The sequence below is a fragment of the Parasteatoda tepidariorum genome, chromosome 8 (genome assembly GCF_043381705.1).
Source record: "Parasteatoda tepidariorum isolate YZ-2023 chromosome 8, CAS_Ptep_4.0, whole genome shotgun sequence".
NCBI classification, from domain to species: Eukaryota; Metazoa; Arthropoda; class Arachnida; order Araneae; family Theridiidae; genus Parasteatoda; species Parasteatoda tepidariorum.
In genome coordinates this window covers 57215846-57240385 of record NC_092211.1, presented here as the reverse complement: position 1 = coordinate 57240385, position 24540 = coordinate 57215846, and the positions used below count along the sequence as shown (strand labels likewise).

At 26.7% G+C, this 24540-nt stretch overlaps 1 protein-coding gene across 1 annotated transcript in view; it reads right to left on the bottom strand.

Moving 5' to 3' along the window:
• Positions 1-24540, bottom strand: part of LOC107454903 (protein turtle) — a 954328-nt gene that overhangs the window by 248251 nt on the left and 681537 nt on the right. The window contains exon 4 of the mRNA XM_071184031.1: positions 19395-19421. Within this exon, the coding sequence (XP_071040132.1) occupies positions 19395-19421 (27 nt within the window). The remainder of the gene's footprint in view (positions 1-19394; positions 19422-24540) is intronic.

Genomic DNA, 24540 nt, shown 5'->3' with positions numbered 1-24540 from the left:
CGGGAAAAAACAAAAAAAAATTATTTTCGCAAATAGATTAAATGTAATCTGATCTCGAAAACTAATTTTATTAAAATGAAATACTTTGCTCACCATTGAATATTTACTTGAAAAATGGGTGACAAACTTTCCAAAGTTAAGTAAAAAAGATTTATTTTGTGTCTTTTGGTGTGGGAAAAAAGGAAGCGAAAAGTACCTTGATAAAGTTTTGATTTTTGCATGGATCACTAAAGCAAATTTTGAGAAAAACTTCGCCAAGTGTGGTAACTTATTCCGACTTCTCTATTTTTTGGCCAATTTTGAAGCTGCTTGTCGTTTTTCTCTAACTTTGCTAGAGGAAATTGCACTACCTAGTTATGACGCTTAGCCTGCTCTTAAAAACTCTTCTTTTTTTTAAATAATCTTCCATTATACTAGAAACGGAAAAAAGTACTTAAGTTTGATCTTCGCAAATACATTGAATGTACTACTTTACGTTCCAAATTATAATGTTAAAAACTAATTGTATCAAAATAATTGACTTTTCTGGCAATCAAATAATTAGTTTCAGATACGTGGAAAGCCATCCGCAATTAATAAGGTTACATTTTAACAAATTACCTTCATTTCTGCTTATGTGTTACTTCTTGGGTAGATGGATATTTTCGTTTGTAAATGTGAGTATATTTTTTTTCACATGAGTTTATTATATGTATATGTCTCAAAATATAATTTTTAATTACTTTTTTTTAATTAAAAGACTGAATATGGTCTGCTTGAGATTCATATCACGCATCAAACTCAAAATTAAGCAGAAAGAGGCCAACTGGTTTGCAATCTCGCACATTGTTAATGTGAGTATTTTTATTACATAACTAATTGCTATATAAATATAACTAATAAAAAAAATTTTCTTTTAAAATTTTGTAAATTAATTTCCCTCTACTGAACTATTTAAAACCTCATATATCTTAATATTTCCCTCTTGTTCAAGAAAAATTAATATATTCTAAAGTTATTGTTTTTCATCACATAGTTAACAGTTATAATTGATGAACAAGCAGAACAAAAACATTAGTTGAATAAATATTAAGTTATACTGAGAGGAGTTTTGCGTTTTTATGCGGCTGACAACAAAATATACATTAAATGTAAAGCCTAATAACATCTACAAGTCATAACATGCATGTCCTTAAACATAAATATTAAATGCTACCCAAATATTCCATGTCCTAATATATTTCACTCCGAGCATAAACATCATAAATATAGCAACAGTGAAAATATTTAGGACACTTTGTCTCATCGCATAAATTTAAAACAGTTCCCCATTCTAGAGTTTTCCCAAACTCATCCTGAAATTCTCCAGAATCAACTAATTGATTCTGCTTAATTTTCAGTATGCAAAATTTCTGCTGCCGAACTTTGACTTTTAATGACCCTTCGACTAGGGACAGCACGTTCTCCCGTGCTCCCCTTCTGTTCTAAACTCTTAAAAGCCAAACAGGCAATAGTGCAAGGGTCAGTAAAACTGGCGACAAGGGACGAAACTTGAGAACAAGATCATTTAGCTTTTACGTTTTACCCCTAAATAAATAGGCTGAGTTTCTCAAGTTATAATGAGGGAAAAGCGTTTCGTTTTCGCTTTGGACAAATCTGCCTAGAATATCAGAAGTCGGCGGGTAAGAATGCATTCTTGCAGAGTTTTATTGTAAGTTCATGTTGCTAAGAATGACGGTCGCTCTCTCTTATCTTTGTAAATGAGACTAGTCATTAATTTAACCTGAAATAGTTCAAGCAGATAGACTGTGACAGTAATAAGCACTTTTAAGTTTAGCTATAATGACTGTAGTGTGAATATGTCAACTAAGCACATATTTAACCTTTTTCGCTTTGCTCATTTAGCAAGTTATTATTTTATACATTTTTTTAATTCTTTTATTTAAGTTAAAGTATTCATTTAAATCTCAGTTAAGTTTTTTTCTTTTTGCGGCTTTTATGGGATCTTTAACTTTGTATTTCTGTTGTATGTAATTCTTTATTCATTTGAAACTTGCAAGGTCAAAGATTCTGTAATAGAAGTTAATAACCACTTAATATTTTTCTTAATTATTATGTAATTATCATGATTCTCTGTAAATAAAAATCTGCATGCAAAGATATTATAATGAAAAGAAATTGTGTTTATGAGCGAAATTATCCTCCCTCCAAATTGACTTAAAGCAAAAATACTTCATTGTAAGACTTCATTTACAAAGAGTTTTTCAAGTATCACTAATTATCGTAAATAAAACAAAAACTCATACACGCTAATATGTGGAAATATGTGTGTGTACTTTATATCCTATATTTGGCACAGCGTTGACACTGCGTAGTTCAGCCGTTCAATCTATAAAATAAGCTTGAAGCCTTGAGTGGTCCAGGTTCAAATCCCGGCTTTGGATGGTTGATACGAACTCTGCTCCCGACTCGCACTGACCTAGGGCTTACGTAAAATATACATAGTGGTAGACGGATCATGGGATAGAATCCACTTGCCAACAAAAAAGTAGGAGGTTTTCGTGGGTTTTTTCTCTACGCCTTTGATCCATGTTCTTTCTTCCATTCTTTCTAAAGTTGGTTAGTTCCATTAGAAACTGCTTTACAAAGGCTAGTTTGTCTCAGTGCTCGATCCAGGAGTCATCTTGTTTTCTGGGTTTGGTTCCAAATTGTATGGCTACGGAGTTGAACATTGATTGTTCGTAAACTCAGAATTGGGTCTGCTGTTCAACACCGAATATATAAAACGAAGTAAAATTTGCTGTCTCATAAGCGCTCGGGAGGCATATTCAGTAAAAATATCAATCAATTCGTTGCGGGAGTGCTGGGAATCGTAATTTCTATCTTGGAAGATGATTAAACAATCGGCGTATATGCGCATCAAGGTGGTCTTTAATTTTATCGTGGCTGGAAATTCTTTCGTTGCTTTTGATGTAGAAAATTCCAGGAAAGGGTACCAGCTTAGGTGCTGTCCACGGCGTCTGACAAGAGTTCTTAATATTTTGCTATTAAAGGATAGAATCCTTAAAACAGAGCTAGATGCTTGGTTGTAGTGGGTTGATGTGATGTGTGTGGTTGTAAGTGTGGAAAGAGTTTCATGCAGATACTAAATATCAGTTTGATGAAAAGTTTTCATTTTTCTAAAAACTATCTGATCATTATATTTCTCCAAGCACTAGATAACGATAAAATATAAGCGTATTTAAATGAAACTGTTTAATTTTTAGTAAATTTGTATTGATAATTTTGGATACATTTTGTAACCCAGCTTTCCTAAAGAAGATGAAAGTGTTTTTATAGAATTTGGAAAAAAATAGTTTTAAATATTGGATAGCAAATTTATAAAGGAATAAAGATAATTGGGCTTAAATAATATAAAACTTGTTATATTTTTATCAAAAACTTACCTTTTTTTTCCACACAAGAAGTACTCAACGTAGATAAATTGAAATCCTTTAAAATGGATTATTTTTAGAAGTTTTACATTAATTATTTGTTTCCTACGAATAAAAATCTTTACATTTTCTGAATTATCAACAGTTATGATTCAAATCTTTTTATTTTCTCTCATTTTCTTTAATAAAAAAATTCTTTATTTACTCAAAATGTTCATTTTTTGGGGTAAAAAAGTTATTAAAATACCAGAAAAAAATTACTTTTTTTTACTTTAAAACATATTACTATTTTGTTTAAAAAGAAAGCCGTAACTTCCACAAAAAAATATATTTCACTGAAGCTAAAAAAAAACTACTAGATGAGATTTGAGATATGCTGTTGAAATTTGTTCTAAGTAAGTAATTAAAAAGTTGTTTACATTCTAATTTTTTGCCTTTAATTAAATAGTCCATTAAAAAATTAATGCTTCATAACCAACTATAAACAAATTTAAAACAGATTTCCTCCATTAAGCATACTTATACATGTATTTAAGCAAAGTTAAAACTTTAATTTATCTCCTCAATGTTTCTTTTAATTTTTATTTGAAAATATGCCTAGTCTTCATTTTATTTACTGCTGCAAATACTAAATAAGTAGCAAACTAAAAAATTAAAAATTAGCATGTTGAAAGAGAAAACATTACTTTAGATGGTTTTTGTTTTCTTAAACTTTTGATGTTTTTCGGTCTGTAAATCGGATTGGATTAAATAAATGCACCTAAATACATTTACTGATATTAATATACATTAATTTGTATTTATTTAGATCATATTAATATAAATGAGAAAAATTATTATAAATATAGCTGAAAATATACCGAAATGTAGATTTCATTTTGACCCCACGCTAAAATTTTCAATGAAGCCACTTTAAACTTTTACATTGCCACATTTTTAGTTAAAGGAAGCAATAAGTTTATTTTACTTTAAACATTCTATAATCAAATTAATTTTTGAGTGTTTTGTAATATTTGAGTTCAACATTATTTTAAAATGCTTGACATCGATATAAATTCTAATTTAAAACTTGTGTTCTAGGGAATAAATATGAATTAAATTAATATTTAAATTATTAAGGAGAGATTCGTAATAATTTTTGTGTACTTTTAATATAAAACCTTGACATTTATTAAAAGTAAAATTAAAATGAAGCTTGTAATTCGCTTATAGAATAGAAAGATTCACTAAACATTTAATTATGTTTTAAATGTGAAAGGTAATGAATTTAAGTGAACATAAGAAAATTATATTTTTTAAAACATTAAAAAATAGTAACTATATTAAATATACAAACTACAATTGTTTTAAATTAAAATTAAATGAAAAAGTAAAAATATAAGGCCAAACAATTTTTTTGTTTAAGTATGGTTTTTAAATTAATAGTTTCTATTGCTACGCATTTATTTAAAAAATACGAAACTAAAAAGTAATTTTCTCCGAATAAATGGTTTTCCTGCCATATTCTAAAGAGTCGTGATAAAATTACTAAAAATTAACACATTTACCACAGATTATCAGATATTATAAAACCATAATTTATTTCGAATTTTACCAAATTTATTGCAAACTTCTTCCGTCCTTCCGCAAAAACTAATGAATGTTTTGGTGTTCCCATAGAGCCAGGAATACTGTAAACCAATAATATTCTGAAAGTTATGACCATACTTTTTTCTAAGTGAACTTTAAGTAGCGACGGTTTTTTTTATGAACAAAATTCAAGAAAGAAGAAGTGGAATGATTGACGAAGTGGAATTAATATTTGTTCTACTTCATTTGCAAAAAAATAAAGTTCCGATCACAAGTACGTCATCTTTAAGGACGTTTCCAAACAATTATAGTTGTATACTGCATGACATTTCCAGACAATCATAGCTGCATAATACTTCTGGACAAGCATAGTTGCATTCTACATAACGTTTGACAGGCACAGTTGCTGGCCCTTTATACATTACCTTTGTACAAAGACTGACAGAAAAATTACAAAAATGGAGAAATCCAACTAACGTGACAAAATTCGTCTGTTTAAAATGTATTTTTCCTTGGCTTTTTAATTCATACTTATAGGAATTTTAAGAAACATCATTCAAAATACTATAGTCGGCAAGTGAATAAGGGCAATGTGAAACATATAATACCTTAACAAAGCAATTTTTTATAATAATAAACCTGTTTTGATCCTAATGATGAAGGTGCACCAATATGATATTGAATAGCGTATGAGTTTTAAATAAATGTGTATCATATGTGGTGTTAAAACGTTGTTTTTACTGAAATTTGATTTGATTACAATGAATAACTTTCATTATTTTATAACATGAGCTTTTTCCCACCCATACTTTGTATTTATTCATACAGTACACTCTCGATTAACCGTGCGCGGATTATCCGGTTTGCGGATTATCCGTGCTCAATCCGGAATCACACAAAAAATATAAAGAGAAACATTTTCAAGATTAAAAAAATTTGATTCATGAAGTTATAACACTACCAAATTTTTGGAAAGCAATATTCGTTATTGGATTGCAGTATATGAAACAAATCGTCTACGTTATGGATGATATGGAAAATCGTCTACGTTATCACGATCGTGGAGAAAGATGATACCGCTTGATGAACAATCCTCTTCAGATGTTCAAGAAAAATATGATAACAGTATTCTCGAACAAGCAAAAGAAATCTAAGGTTTCGAAATTCTTTATGAAGAAAATTTAGAAGATTGGTTTCAAAGTGATGCATGTGAGCCTGGCTTCCAGTATTTGACTGATGAAGACATCGTTATGTTGTTAAATCAAATAGTGATGATAGTAACTGATGCCGAAGATGTAGTAAATGAATGAAATACAATTTCTCATTCTGCTGCTCTGTGGAAACTTTATTAGATTATATGGGAGGATTTGATTATGGTGACATTACTGTGGTTCGTAAAATATGTGTATCGATATATGGCGAAGACGCATTACACATTTTTTAAAAAGGAAAATTTCTAGTTTGATGTTATGCATGCAAATGTCAGTAATTTTTATATTTTTTGTACTGATATTGAATTTTTCTTTAATAAAAGGAGTTTTCGGATTATCCGTGTTTTTCGATTGTCCGTGTGATCTGTCCCGGTGATTAACCGGGATAATCGGGAGTGCACTGTATTTATAAATGTCGTATGTTTTCTTTCACAAGCAACAATTACGTGTGGATGTTTTTGCGTTGTTTCTATAGATTAGCATACATATTTTTAATTTTATCTTCCATGCAGCAGACTTTTATGGTACTATTTATCAACATTTTTTTTTGTCGTACAATTAGTTTAACCTAAATGACTCTTCAGAATATTCCATAAGAACTGAGTTAGATTTAGCCTGAAGAATTTTCATGCAAATAAACATGACATTGATTTTTACTGTATGAATGTCTTTGACAATACGAATCTCTAGCATTGCAGGCATTTTTGCAGCATTTTTACAACCAAACGGATTTAAGTATTTGGTTGTATTTATCACGTCATAACGTTGAATAAACTTTTAATGCTATTTAGTGAGAAAAATGTATAGAAACATCTGATTCAAGTGCTTCAAAATCCATAAATGAACTACCTTCTAAATTTAATTTCAATTGTTTAGTATGGTTCAAACAGCCTGTTGCAATTTCGCGTAACTTGCTGCACAGGTTTCGTTTCTTTTGTCAATGATTTTCTCAGTTTTACTATCGAAACAAAGAAGTTAAGAAATTTATTATTGGACTCATGAAAAGTTAAAATTGCTTCCATGGAAATGGAGGAATTGAGTAATTCAGATTTTACGATTTTAGAGTACGCATTCAAATTAAATCTTTAACCACAGAATCTCTTCTGCACTATAAAAAAAAAATTGGCGTATGGTTGTCCCTATATTCGAAATTTTATTTGGAGCACATTTTTGAAAATTAAATTTTAAAGAAAATTAATTTTTGTTTCAAAGTGCATGTAGTTATATTTTTCGTAATTTTTTACTGCTATAGTGCATTAGAGTCATTTTACGGTTCCCGGGTAAAAACATTTCAAACAACAAAAAATTGTTATTTTGTCAATTTTATATAATTTTGGCACGACAACTATGGTTCTATACTTTAAAACGTATTTAATTTACCTCAGTACTAAACATGGTGGCATCAATACCCCAACAACTTTAACTGTGTAACTTTAAAACTGTTAGATTAGCTATTACTTAAATTTCAAATTTCTGAAAATAAGAAACTTTGCTTTAAAAAATATCCTGGTTGCTTTACATATAAACTTTAAATAATTCTCAGTGATGCATGAATTAAATATACTGTTTTATTTATGAAGGAATATTAAAATAATCATAGATATATAAAAATATTTATAATACTGAGATTTTGTTAGAGTAATCAGCTTTGTATTTAATGTAAATAAATCAATAATTAAACTAAATATGCCAAGGCAAGGAAGAAGCAATTGTAAATAAATAATAGCAGTATAATGGTAATTATATTATAAGAATCAACATTACATTTATAAAGAAATAAGTTAATATTTTGAGTAAATAAGAAAATTTAACAAATCAAAAATACTAATACTTTTTCTACATGTATTTTTAACAAGCTATTCAATTTTGCTCTGAATGGATTTCGTTTTGCTCACAAACTAATCATTATATAATCGAACAAAATGATCATGAATCATGAGGGAAATAAATAAATTTTTTCAGAAAAATCTTTTGTTCCCAACAAAGACATTTTAAGTAGGCGTGATATGATTTATTTTTTAATTTTAGTTACTAATAAAAATATTCCTGTAATAGTTATATAGAGAAATAAATACCGTAAAGAGAAATTTAATTAATAATTAATCAATAATAATAAAAAAGAAATTCACTAAATGCCAAACATCTTTTAACATTTTCAGATTTAAAAACAACATCAGAAGTGCATGATTTATTTTTAAACGCATTAGTTAAGACAAATTTTATTAAGTTCAAGTTTAATGTTAAAGTTTAGTAAAATGCTTTCCTTATTTTTTTTAATAAGAAATTTATGTACCTCCAGCTATTACAATAAATTTATGTGAGATAATTATTAATTTTAAAGGCAAAAGATGAACCATTTTCTGTCAAGTGTTATGAATAACTTATTTGATATAAATTACAAACAATATAAATTTCTAATTATTTTTAAACTAATAGATTAAATTTTCCCTTTAAAAATACTATAACGTATCCTAACACATTAGGTTCCTATTAAGGTCTTATCATCATTTTGATTTCTTTCAGTTGCATTATTTCTTCATTTAAATACAAGCGAGTTTATTATCAAACACTTAACTGCTCATCCATAATTAAATTGGCTAAGTACTGAATGTCAGTTAATTATTAATGAAAGGAATAAAATATTTTGTACGCATGACAAAATCTTTTCATATTCTTATATTTATTTTTCAAAGCATCATTATTAACTCAACCTCATGAAGAGTTATAAATTTATTCTTTAAAAAGATTACTTATCATGTAATGTTTTATACACAAGATAAAATATACGTTTTTTCAACATTACCATATATTTTACCATCAAGAAGCTTATATAATTCCTTTTAATGAGCCACTTATATAAAATACTGCCAAAAATCTGTCAAGTAGAAGTTTCTGTAGATACCAAAAGAAATATTTTTCGAAGAGATTATATGATATAATTAAAGGTATTTTTCTCAAAACAAATTCTTGTTATATAAAACAATATTTCACAGCAATGTCAAGTTAGCATTTTTCAATTCTGCTATTTGCGTTAAACTATAACTTTAAAAAAAATTTATTGTGCGTTCAAGTAATTTATTGCCATAAAGGTTATTTTTAATTGTTTTAATTGTAATATTGTTTAGAAAATTGCTATATGTGAAGAAATGAAATAACAGATTTAGCTGTGGTTCTAATTGTATTACATAACATTGAGCTAAAGACAATGAGCTAACATTGAGCTATTTTATTTTTAAAAAACATGGTAGTCTGTCCTGAAAATGCAATTTTATAGTAGTACCGATAGTTTTAATCAACTATAGTTTAAAATGCTTTATCATCCAAGATATGACTGTTCAAATTATTTTTTTGATTAATATAAATATAATATGTGGATATGACGCATGTATTTTTTATTTTAGTGTAACTTAAGCATTAGTTACGATACGAAATAGACAAATATGCTCCTTTTTGAAATTTCATTTAACCATTTATTCCATTTTACGTTTTTACGCCTGGAAAAAATTTCTAAATATCAAAAGATGAATTATTTGTATGGTTGACAAATTTCCTGAATATGGGCCTCAAATTTAAATCAAAACGGCATACATCAAACAATACTGTATTTATAAATTAAGGTATATTGTCAATCCATGTCTTTTCCTCGTGAACACATTTTATTCTTCTTTTTGTGAAGTCAAATTCAAGCAAAGTTGATCATGATTTGAGTACAGTTACGTATTTCTTCATATTATAAAATAATGCATGCAATATTGAGTGTTTTGTTTTCAAGCAAATGCAAAGAAAAATACCTCGAAGCTGAATAAATTCGGAGACAAATGTACAGAAAACTTATTTAACATACTAACAAAATGCATGAAAGATTTAGAAAAAGGGTGAGAAAATTAAATTCGAGTACCATAACAATAATAATAATAGTCAAGATGTAATTATTTATTAATTCATTAAATAACTCACGGAAAGTCATTAGTAATATAAATATCAACTTTTCTACTTAAGTCAGAAGTCTACAGAGTCAGAAATCAAGACCGTTTTTGTACGTTATCGCTAACCAAATGCTTTCTAAAAATCATCTTTTATTTTCTAATTAATTTTGATTCAAAAGCTACTTTTGTTTTAATGCACACTTCAAGTTTATCATTTAAAAAGTCTAATAAGCATAGTCGGTAATGCAACAAGATATGGAATATACCCAAGTTTATAGCGTCCAGTAATAAATTAACTACCAGATTAAGTATGGTTTTATTTGTTTACTTTCTTAATATTTTTATAGGAACATTCCTTTTTGGAAGAAAAAAATATTTAGCGATGATTTATTCGAAAAAAATACACCGAGATGCGTCATTTTTTTTTAAAAATTTTAAAACGCGCATCAAGCATGAAGAAATTAAATAATTATCTTTTTTTTTTAATTTCAGCTCTATTTTGTTGAAATCGAGGCCAACCAGTCGCATGCGCAAAAGCACGGAAGGTTATGAAATTATACAGTATTCAGTTTCACTGTAGGTTTTCACAAGGTTTTCTTTCCATTTTCTTAAATTTTCCTATGAATGTATTTCATGATTCTTCACATTGTGTTTTAATGCATAATCTTCCAAATCTATTATTTTATAGCTTTACTAGATACATTTAAAAAATTTCTATGTATTTAAAATAAAACAACTGTTAAACAATAAAATATTTTATGAATTATTGTAATGTGCACATTTTTAAACAAAAATTTAAATTTAGTTCAAAAAAGACGATATTAGATTTAAATTTCTTTTTCCAAAGTAAAATAAAAAATAAATCTTTCATTCATATACAGGAATTCATAGAAATGTATCACTATATTAACCGGAAGAAGTTTAAATAATGCAGAACAGTAGAACAATGCTATTTTCTCAGTAAAAAAAAAATCTTTCCATCAACTAGAAGTCCATAAAGATGAATGAAATGTTTCTTTACCACAGCTTAAAGCCAATACTTTTGCGATAAAAAGAGAAAGAAGTAACAAAACAAGTAGAAAAGTTCGAAGCAAAATTTAGTTTCTGTTGACCCGGAGTAGAACAAGATAAAATGAGTTTATTCTTTCATTTCTCGCACTCAGTGTTTCCCTACTTCAACACTGCTTGCCTTTTATAAGCGTCTTATCAATCAGAGAGTTTTCCAATACATCCCAGTAAAGATGCCAGAATTATTGGACAGCTGGCGTATTTCGCACTCGCCAAAGGGGTTGCAAAAATATTTACTGAAGCTAAAATGATTTATTTAGTTAGCTAAGTTAATCAATGATGTTAATCATACTAACTATCTGAACTACCTAATTATGAAAGTTAAGATATTTTTTTTAAGAATGATTAATTTTTATTTTGACTGATGTAGAGAAAGTCGATTTATTAGCATCAAATAAGTAAAAGAAAAATATACAAAATCGAAAAGAAGTATTCCAGGAATATAAAAAATGCCCTTAGTTTTGCACATCTTTATTCATTAATAAAAATGTTTAAGTAATTAACTGCCTATTCCTATTTATTTGAAAAACTAGCTTTTAAACACTTTATTAAACGTTGATATGTTAATATATTATCCAGTTTGCTTTTTTTTGCGTGACAAAAATGAAATACGTATTTAATATAATTAATAATTTATGCAATAATTATAAATTGAAAAGGTAAAAAAATGGAAATATTAAGAAAATGATTTCCTAACTTGTTTTTCATTGATGTAAAAAATTAAATGCAGGAAATTCAATCTTCATAGATGTAGGTTTCAACATTATATCTAAAGTAAATTAATACCTACATCATCACCATAGAATGAAATGTGGTGTAAAGAAATTATAGGAAAAAAAATTTTTTTTTCGTTTCTTGGGATGTAAATTAATTGGTTTCGTAAAAACTCAAACATAATTATTTGATTGAAATTAATATATTTAATTGAATTATCACTTTTTCATTCAATTATTAAGTAATGTATGCATTTATTATGGAAATATTTTTAATTCTAATGTTGTTGAGGAAGGAAAAAGACTCATGGTAAACTGTTTAGAACAATTAAATTTTTATTAAACTTAAAATGTGAATAAAAGCTTAAAAATGGTTGGCGAGCTTTTTTCTTAACAAGCTTTCTAGAAATTTTGCACTTTGAAGAAAAAGGACATATCACTAAATGCATGTTTAAGAAAATGAACATCGATGCTCGACCTGAAATTTCACAGCTAAATGCAGAATTTCAAATCTACTTTTCTTTAATATTTTGAACACTTAACATTATCAGTACGGTGCTAACTTCGGAACTTTAGGGTCAGTCTGTGGGGTATATAATAGGTGTAACTTTTCAGATGTATTCAGAAAACTGAACGATTAATAGGGTTTTTTTAAAAATACAACCCTGAACCACTTCAACCTTATTATTTTTATAAGACTCATAACAACCTTATGATAAAAACAGTTTACTTTTAATATTTTTTATAAAAAAAATAATTGCATCTAAAAAATATGTACTCAGTGATTTATTCTAATAAATGACATTACATAACGAATTTATTTGAACTCAATAGTTTTCTTTAAAAAAACGAGCAATTTTTTACAGAACAACAAAGCAAAACAACAAAAGAAGAAGAGTTTGGAAAACAGTATCAAATATTACGTCCATTTTCTTAAAATAGATATGCCCTTTTTCTTAAACACGCATTTCAAGATGCTTCCATTTTATTAAACGCGCATTTCCTTCTGTTTCCATTTTCCACAATGCCTATTGCCAACTTTGTCCAATTTCTTAAACACGCATTTTCAGCTGCTTCCATTTTCTACATCGCACACTTAAAACTGTATCTACTTTTTAAATACGCATTTTGAGCTGCGTTCTGACAAAAGCAGAGCACTGACGTTCTGCTAAGCTAAATATCACTATTTGCATTTGAAATTTTAGGTTACTTAAGTAAAATCTTTGCAATCGAATAATACATTTGTATTTATTAAAACTCATCGAAAATTATTTCAAGTGCACCAACAAACTAGCTTAGCAAATAAAGGACAGAGGTATGGAAAAACTTCCCTTCACGAATTTTTTTTTGCCATTAGTTATTACAGATAGTCTTCCATAAATTCTGTACTGTACTATGATAATTAATTCAAGCGTTAATAAAATATGAGTGGAAAATACTTTTGTTCTTAAATTCCCTGAGATGTTTGAAAGCAATAAGTTTTCTAACCTTTGGATATTTTCTAAACTCTAAATTCTCAAAGTTATTTGATAACATAAACTTTAGCATCGTGTCCTTAGAATTTTTAATAGAATATTTTCTACAGTTGAAAAGTTTTCCACAAACTGAACTTAACAGGGAGAAAAAAATAGCACTATAAAAATCACCAGCACCAAACTTTGGCGGGAGGAATTCACTTTATTTTCCAGGGACAGCTTATCACTTGCTTGAGTGATAATCCACATCTAAGGCCCATTGCGATCGCCAAAGAAAATAATCTCATGAACATCTTAAGCGCTTGGCTGGATACCCACCAATATAGCAACGCCAAGAGACAGACTTAGTCGAGACTCATTTTTAACCTGTGTCAAAAAGACATGGCTTAGAAAGCGGAAAAGGGTCTTGTTCTGACGACAGTTAACATTTGTAACTTGGGATTGTAACAGAGAGGCACATCATAGAAAAAGGTAGAAATGCTTGGTGTGAATCTAATGGAAATAATACATTCTATAAGCGGTTTCTGTCATTATTTTTCTTAGTTGAAGATATTTTTCAAAGATGCTCATTTTCAAAGGCATATAAACCAATTATAAATGGAAAAAACTGTTTAAAAAGCTATTTTAAAAGAATTCTATTCGCAAACGATCAATAAAATGAAACGCCACAATTTAATTTGAAAAAATATAGGATTTCTGCATGCATGATTAACTTTGATGCAGATAGGAAAGCGATATCCCTTTTATATATTTTTCTAACGTTCTGACTGCAAACAAAAAAATATTTCAGTATGGTTTAATTATAAAAACAGTCTAATAGTTAATAAAATATGTTATATTAGCACAAATATAATTCAGATAAACTAAGAAATCCAAAACAAGTTAGTTTGAAATTTCATATTTTTTTTTCATGGTTGTTCAAAAATTTATCAACAATGATTTTGCAAAATAAAGAAATTTCAAAGACGAATAACTATATATCTGAAATACAAATAAGTGAAAATTTGAAAATTGTTTGAAAGTGAGCCCTGTTTGGAAAATTTTACCTTTAACGCCGAAGAAATCCGCCAACGTTTCATGCTGTATTTCATAACTACAAATTCTTAAAAAACTAAATATAATATCTAAACTTCTTAGGATCTACGAAGCTATTACAAAATAGTGATAATAGTATGAAAAACAAATGTTTAATAAAAGATATGCATCTAAGGACTGAACAGTATATTCTTTTACAAAAACCTTTACTTTTGTAGACAATGTCTAGTAAACTATATTTTCGCATCAGTGAACTATGAGTTCTTAATATGCGAAAACGCGTGAAAAATGTGATAAAAGTTGGTAATTTTATCGTGATATTTTAGAACATGGAATAAAAGCCATTACTTCTGTTAAATTTACGTTTCAGCTTTGAATTTTTTACTAAATGTATTGTTACAAGAATTATGACTTTGAAAGCAGAAAGTTTTCACACTGTTATAATAATGAGCGAAAAAATCAACAAATGGATGGTTTAAATATCATATATTTTAGTTTTATTAACCGGAATCTTTTTTTTTTCTTTACCGTGAAGAAACATAGTTTTAAAAAGAAAAACAAATCGATGTTTCTTCATTACAGACACAGTAATAATTTGTGCAATTTACTTCTTAATATCCTTTTCTCATTTAAAAACTATTCAGAAATGTTATTAAAAATTGTATTTTCTTTTCTAATAATTTCTTTGCGAGTTTGAAAAGCTTGTTAAAGTTACCAAGCGAAGGAGAAATAAACACAAAAATAATCACCAAAATAACAAGCAAACATAAACAAATACATTCCGAAATGGTTATAGCATTTTTGAAAAATCAAACACTGTACGTAATTAACACCTCAATACTATCAATTAAAAGTAATCCAGAAATGTTATTGCGAATTGCATTTTCTTATAGAATAATTTCTTTTAGAATTTATTTGCATAACAATTAAATCTAGAGTAACTTATCAAAATTGTTACATATATTGAGATTATCATTAGCGTTTGAAAGCTGGTTAAACCTATCAAGAGGAAGAAAAAAAACAAAAAGAAAAACAACAATATGACAAACAAAAATAAAAACATTACAAAGCATATCTAATATTTTTTAAACATTTAACACTATACACAATTAACACCTTAATAGCATTTCCTATCACTTAAAAGTAATCTAGAAATTATATTTCTCGTTGGATTTTCCTTTCTTATAATTTCTTTACGAGTTTTTTGAACCCTTCATACCAATCACAGAAAAGGCGAACAAAAGATCTTTTCTCTCTCCATTCAAGATTCTCTTTTCTTTCTCGCAAAACCAATGATCCTGACAGTAATTTGCAGGTTGAACTGAGTTTCATGACCATCCTCTCTTCCTTTTCTTGACGTTTAATCTCCTTAGATGCATTTTTGTTGGATTAAATTAATGGAAAAATTGCGTGATTCAGTCGAAAAATTCCATTTACATAATTGCTTGCTTAAGTAATCATAACTCCTTAATATTAGAAACTACACATTTTTTTTACAAGGAACTATTATTATCTTTGTAGTTCAGGTTTTAAATTATAAAATAATTATGCAAACATGAATTTTATTCACCTAAAAATAAAACATGTTATGTCTTTCGAGTACTCTAATTCGGTGAAGTTTTATGTGCGTTAGAGAAGTTAGCCATTATGGGATATACTTGTTTCAGAAGAGTTGTATTAGAGTAGTAATAGTAAACATTATTATATCCTAATTTCAAAAGAACATAATAGAATGATTAACACGTCGGGAAATAACACGTAGCATCTTAATCAGGCAAAAAGTAGTTATTGTTCTAAATATAAATTATTAGTTATTGTTTATAAATTACTATGTTTATAATTCTTTAATGTGATTATACACAAAAGGAGGAGCTCATATTTTTATTCAAAAATTATTTATTTTCTTTCGAAACCATTCACGATGACTGACGACCATCTTTATAGTTTTTTTTCACAACATGATAATTTTTCAGATGCATACCTCGCAATGATTATTCATACGTAAATAACTCGTAGCATTTTAGCGCATGCGAAAAATAGTTATTATTCTAAATATAAATTATTAGTTAGTATTATAAATTATTTTTATTCCTCAAATTATCAATTATAAGTTATCTTAATAGTTCCTTATCTCTTTAACATGATTATACACTGAAGGAAGAATTTTTACTGCTTTTATTCAAAAATTAATTCAAAAATAATTTCTTTCGAAACCACTCACGATGACTGACGACCATCCTCATAATTTTTTTTCATAACGTGTTAAATTTTCAGATGCATTCTTACCTACTTTAAGATTTATAAGTGCATTTTTTTAAAAAATAGTTGAATTTTTTTAATTCATACTAACAAAACATTTTGACAAAAAGGATTTTCAAAACATGCAATCGAAAATTGCAGATTTAGAACAACTCTCATTTCTCCATAATACCACGTCAATAATTGACATCTTTCGTCATAAGAAAAACTATTACACAACAGCAATACAACTTAATAAAATACTTCATTTTCCATTGGCATCAAGCAAAATATAGCTAAAAAAATATTCTAAGTTTACCTGCATTCTTGAGTAGACGCTATTTTCTTCAGTGAAACTTACCAGTATAAAGCAATTTTTCATGTCATCCTCAAATTAGTAGGAACTTTTCAGCTGAGTATTTGTACCATTGTCCCACCACACCCCCTCCCAAAAAAAACAAAAAACAATAAGACTTTCCCAGCTTCTCTAGCAAAAAGGACAGTTTTGGTGCAATTTCAAACGTTTATTATGTATAATAAATTATTCATAAAATTTATAAAACTATTCATATTTTGTTAAAGTTTACTTTTTTCCAACTAAGTATTTATCTAAATACTGGTTTATATTTTATTTGGCTATACAATCTATTATAATTTTCTTTCAGTTTAAAGAAAAAAAAATTGGTGCAGATTATATTTTCACTTACATAAATTATTTTTTTACTATTAATATTGCAGTGGGCCATTACGATTATTAATAGTAGTACAATTTTAAATATGTTATAAATTATTTATAATGACTTGTATTAAAATTTATATATTAATATGTTATAAATTATTCATAACGACTTGTATTAAAATTTAGATTTTCCCCCAAAAAATATTAAAACAAATATTTCTTTATATTTGTTTTTTTTTTAATTTTTGTCACAGTTTTTTTTAATTGAAAGAAAACAAATTGCATGTTTAGTGCTATATGTATTACTTTAAATTTAAAAAAAGTAAAATAAATTTTAATTCAAAATATTTTAAATAAGGTAAATGCTTCATTTTTACAATGAAATCAAATTTACTTAGTTGCATTGTTGATCTTTGTGCAATATTTGTAAGCAATCCTTTAGCAACAAAAGCTACTGGCGATAAAGCCTTTTTCCATAACATTTTATGATTTTTTTAATTTTTTGTAATCAAGGTAAAAACCTATTTCTGGTTCGGTAATTATCTATATTAATTATCATACCTACTTGCGCTTACATTTCTGACACTTTATCATACTTTGTTTAGCTTTTACTTAATTTGCTTCACATATTTAAAAAATGCAATAAAATATAAAATAATGATTAGAAAGTATTTATCTGAACTTAATGAACATTTTTCAATTGTTTTTATTTTTTCTTTTAATTTAATTTTGAATGCATAGATATTGATTATGCAGTTTTAAATATGAAATCTTTTAATAAAAAAAGATATCGAAACAAATAATCATATTCTAGTAAGAAGAAAAATCATTTTAAAACGCAGAAATATTATTTTCTTTAAATGCATTTTAATATATAATGGGATTTGTGACTTAAATTCTAAATGAAATTTTTGTAACTCTTTTTTGCTGTATTATAAACATAGTAAACCAGTTATTTTATAAAAAAATTGTGTGCAGAAAAAATTCCTAAAATATTTCTTCCATTTCTTTTCTTTTTTTAATTTAATATTTTTCTTGAAAATTTTTCTCCGCTTACAAAATTAGATTTAATAAAAAGAGGCAAGGAAGTACCAGTTTGAAATGAAGCAAAATTTATTTAAAAAATATTAAAGGAAAGAAAATATTACTCAAACTTACTAAAAATAGATGTACTAAAAATGGTGTTGAAAGGTGCCATTTTATAACTAAAATATTCCAACTTGTTAAATTAATATTAACTCGCATCAAATATACTATGCATAATTTTTATAAATACTGCATTGAACATTAAAAAACAAAATTTAATTAAGATTAAAAAAATTCATATATTTATGCTCAAAATCATTTTAGTTTTTAAAAATACACATTAAGATTTTTATTAAATTTAACTCATTTATTATAAAATAACTTATAAATTTATTTTTATTTGTTATTGGTATAAAAATATTTTTCATTAACTTATTGAAATTAATATTGCACAAGTTTCTGAAAATGAATCTCAACCTCTTTGTCAAATACTGCTATACTTATAGAGTAAACAAATTTCAGATAATTGAAATGAAATGTCTAAGATTTTAGAAACTTAAAATAATTATTTCATAAGATGCGTATTATTTTAAATTTTAGTAATTTTTACAAAACTCTTCATTCTAAATATTTTAATGGTGTTTCCAAAAAACGAAGCATGCTATATTTTATTAATTGCAATAAATAAATGAAATAAAATTTGTTTGTATGCTAATAGGGATGAGAAAATGTGTTTAATTGTTATTAAAATAATTTTCTGAAATCTCTTTCTATCGCAAAGATGCACGTCAAAAGTAATAGTAATAAAAAGATAATCAAATAATGCTAAATAAGTAAAATAAAAAGAAACACTTCAAAATTCAAGAATGTGTTGTATGCATAAACAATACGAACAATCGAGAATTCTAACAGCAAAAAACATGCAGACATAAAAATAAAACTAACCTATGAAATATATAAGTAATTTTCATTAAGAGTTATATTAATTAAATATTCTCATGCACAAAAATTATGATCTTCTTAAAAAAAAATTGTACTTACGCAATCCTAGTCCAACAAGATCAATTCCTAAAAATATAAATGAATAGATATAGAACATTTTTATGCAAATATAAACAATAATTACAAATATAATACGAAATCATGAAATATAAATGCCTGAAATTGTTTCTCGGTAAAAGGTAACATTAAAAACAATAGAATGTCTTAAAAAATTGAATATTAATTTCTGAACTTAATTTAACTCTGAATTTTTAATAATAAAGTAAAACATTGAAGAGTTATAAACTGAATTTTTTTTCCTTTTTCATTTTTGTACTCAAAACTCCTTGTAGGCCATTGCATTGATTATTTACCACCAAGAAACAAGCGAGAGTTGTTTTTGATATTTTTTATTCTAATTTAATTTTTTTTCATATTTTTTGACTGATAATGGTATTGGTATAATAGATTAAAAGCAAATATAATACTGCAGCATTTGAGCATTATCCATTAAAAAAATAAGTTTTTCTAATTTGAACCCATAAAGCATGCAAAAAAAGTAAAGTAAACACAAAATAAACTTTCAAAAACACCCTTTTACGGGTAAAAAATTTTTCAAAAATATTAAAGAAATATTCAGAAAAAAATAATTATACATATGAAAATTGTTTTAGAACTTTCTTATGTCACAATTCTGTCTAGTAAGAAACTACTTTATTTTTTGTTTTCTCATGAGATTAAATCATCCGAACCATTTTTGAGAAGAAAAAAAAAGATATGCAACTTTGATAAACCTAAAATTTGACAAAAAATAAGGCTAAGGGTTTAATGGATAAAAATGTTAATGAGTTTAAGAATTCGTTTCTAAGTAATTGGTGTTACTTAGCTTTTAATTTACAGTTTCTAGAATTCATTTTAATTTAGCTATTTCCGCTAAGAAATAAATTTCAGAGACATATATTCAATGATAACAAAATAATAGTAATTACCATGATCTGTGTAAAGTTAACAACACGATAGGTACACATCGTATCATAATATGTCATTATAAATATCACATAATAAAAAATGGTGTTAAAAGCTGTCATAGATTTATCATTAATTCCTTTTAGCAATTTGTAATACATTTTGTCTAAAACAAATTAAAAAATAAGTAATATAAATAATAACAAATTGGAACTTGAATAAAGATCATTGCAAAAAAATATTGTTGCAAGAGATTTCTACAATAGTTTCGTCCGCATAAAATATGCGTGGATATCATTATTGTTTTAGTAGTTGCATTATAAAACGTTATACATTATGGTAACAAATTGTTAAAAGAAAATCTTCATAACGACAGGAGTTTATTATGAATTGTTAAGTCTCTTATCTATACATGTTACAATGGAAAATTAGAGCATCTCCCTATTTAATGTTTTGTTCTGTATATACATTTTTATTAATAAATGACATCATTGGTGTTTAAATTTTTATTTAAATTTACATTTCTAATAAAATCCTTACTCTTTCATACTGTGCACATAAGCTAATCAAAACATGAGAACATATCTTTCGAGAGTGTGTTGCAGAAAAACACGAGCAGTACCCATACGAGAATTGTGTAATTACTAAACAACTTCAAAACGCTACAAAATGTTACAAACTGCGCTGAAAAATACTCTAGAATGATCAAAATTTATTTCCTTTAAAGCAATCCAATCTGGAAATAGTTTCAAAATCCAATGTTTATTATCATCAGGTGTATCAGGGTAATACTTAATAATATCGTTGTGGAAAAATTTATGTAAACAAATTTATATAAATAAATTGAATAAAATCTTCGGATAGATCCAAAATCTAATTACTTCGCGTCGATCAAAAACCTCGTAATATTTTGTTAACATTTTTTCCTTAAATAAGTGCGAAAAAAAACTGGAGATCATTTCTTCAAATAAAATAAACTTCTGAAATAAACTTCTAATTTAGTTTCTTAATAAACAGATGCCGTATTCATGGTTATCAATTTTAAAATTTACTACATACTCACAAAAACACAATTGATAACAAATAACCTACAGAAATTTCCTTAATAATTACAAAAAGCAATTTTAAAAAACAATAATAATAGGTAAGCAGTTGGTTGATGTGAAATACATTGTCTGTATTGTAAATTTAATAATTTGTAAAATTCGAGCATCATGATTAAACTGTATAATAAATAATTTTCTTAATTTTTAACATGCTTTATTTAATAAAATCAAATTTAATATTTTATTACTTCCTTTTTAACGGAATTAATATTTTACTTAACAAATAAATAAAGCAAGAAGACATTTATCTTTTATATAAAACATTTTCACGTAAAACATTTTTTGTAATGATAACATCTAAAGCGCAATATGTAATTGTTACTAAATGCGTAAAAAAAACCCTATAAGTACAAAAATTTCTTAAATAATCAGGAAGCAGTAGTCAAATTTCATGTCTAAATCTACATCATTATGAAAAACTTGCGTTTTTCATAATGACATTTTTAGTAAAACATTTTTAGTAAATATATTCATGTAAAATATTTCTTAATATGCTTCATAATCGAGAAAAACATGTATTATCTGAGCTTAATATCAAATTTTAAACAATTACAACACAACTTCAAAAGCGCAATACATAATTATTACAAATAACGTAAAGAAAATCCCCCTATAATGACAAAAAAGTGCCTTAAATAATCAGGAAGCAGCTGTTAAATTTCTTGTCTATATCACCATTATTCTGAAATACTTGCGTGCAATACTCATGAATAAATGGCGGAATGGAGCAATGATAGATGAAGATGAAGAAAAATAAAAGTATGCACAAAAAAAAGAAGATTCTTCAGCGCAAATGAAAAACGATAAAAACAGATGTCTAAGATGAGTTCTTTAATTAACGTTGAGGAAATTCGTTTGAAAACTTTATTGGCGATTACAGAAGAGTAAGTCATGTGTAAACCTTGCATGTGACAGGATGATTACAACGTTCATATAATATTAAATTTCGAAATAAATAAAGAACTGAGAAATTTTAGCTAATACTCGTTACTTCAATTAAATCCCTGTCTGAAGATGACAGTTGATGCTGTTTGAATGCCTTTTAATTCAAAATTAAATTTTCTGCTCTTTATGAGAAATATATACCAGAGTGCTTTTTTAAAATTGATTGTTGTGATTTGCTGCATTTAAAACCACAATGTTCAAGTTTAAAGTTTGCGCATGATATTTATTGAATAGAAATTTATAAATCAACAGTACTTACATATTTCTAGTAAAAATATTTTCAAATATATTTCTAGTATTAAATTATTTTACGAATAGTCTTTTAAAGACAATATAATAACCTCAAATGCATTGAAATGAGATATACTTAAAACATTTTATGTTTACTCATTCCTATTTCAGAACATATAATTTGTTATTATTGACATTTTCCATGCGAATGGTTGCATTCTTATTCGTCGATATAGATCATTATCTTAAAGGAAGCCGAGGAAAAACAACCCAGTACTCCAGTTTTATCCACTTCAATTAAACTTTAGAAATTAATCAACAGCAAGTTTTAAAGTGGTGAGTCCAAGCACGATAATAAATCTTTCCTTCAAATTTATATTTAAAAAGCATATAGACAGATCTTTTTTATCTATGTGATGAAATTTATCAATTGGGAGTCACGAAGTAGCGAGTCCATTAGAGGGAACCAAACAAATCAAAAATATAATTCTAAAAATCATTGAGATCAATGCAGAGCCATGTAGAAGAAGACTAAATATTTAGAAAACTCTATCTCGATGACTTTAAGTACTAAATATCCACCAAATCTAGCTAATATTGTTAATAAACTAAGAAAGTCTACTTTTTTTAGAACAGGAGTCTGCATTGATTTAAGTTATATTAAAACATTTCTAATGCAATGATAATGGATTTAATACTTTTTCCAGCCAGGAAAACCATTGCAATATTTTCCGGAAAGATTTGGATTTTTTACAGACATTTTTTTTAACTTCCCTTATTGTTAAGTCCAATTTTTAATATTCTTCGATAAACTATTGCTATTTTCAAATTTCCCTACAAATCTTAAATTTTAAAATTGAGAAAATAACACTGCGAAGAGGACAATAAAATTAAACGCAACTCTTAAGAAAGGTTGGTTACATTATCCAAAGAACAAGTAAACACTCTGCATTCTTACCCTATTTGGTTTTTAAGGAAAATAAATGTTGGAAGAATTAAAGCAAGATTTCAACATAAGTATGGTAAGCTTGCTTTTCAATCTCTTAATGTTTTTTTTCAAAGGAAAGCTTAAATAGCACGACATGGGTATAAATAAAGTTTTACTATATCTCTAACCAATAACCAACTTTAATGAGCTAATAAATTTTTCTTAGAAATTAATGGTGTACTGCACTCTGTTTAAGAAAACTCAACTCAGACTAATTTTCAAAACTAGTTACAAACTTCATCAGCAGATGGTACATCTATCTGAAAATTATAGAAATAACCGTGTTTCATGTAAAAACAAAGTGTTCATTACTATTGATACATTTGCATGCATGTTTGTTATTGGTACCGCATATTATTATTTTGCAAACTTTCTGTATATGTAATAAGTCATCTGTTGTTGTATTTTCAAACTTATTTGAAATTTGGTAAACATAAATATATTGTGTCCCAGTCAGAATCCAGAAAACTGTAAATTTTTCCCTTAATATTTTGAAAAATACTATATTTCTTCCTTATAATTAATATTCTTCTTGTAACTTGATATAACATGCTTATTGAAGTTTAAATTAGCAAACAGTCTCTATTGGAAATTCAGGTGCATTCTCCTCATATTTTAATTTTTTTTTATGAAAGCAACCTACTCTGACGATTCAAATAATTGATATCCAATGAAACTTAGCGGATTTAAAAAGTGTTTCATGAGAAAAATTTAGGACTTCTTTTGTTTCACACGCATTTTCTGCAATCTCTCCTGATAAACTAAGTTCTGCGCTACACAATTCTTTATTTCGTATTTTATTACGAAATAAAGCTTTAATGCTAAAATTCAATTAGTTGAAAATAACATTGCCGTTAAACAACAAAAAAACAATACACAACACCCTACTTGCTTTCGCTTTTTTGTCCTACAAACAAGTAAAACTTCTGGATCCTTTTCCGATTTGACCTTTAAAGGAAATAAAGGTAGA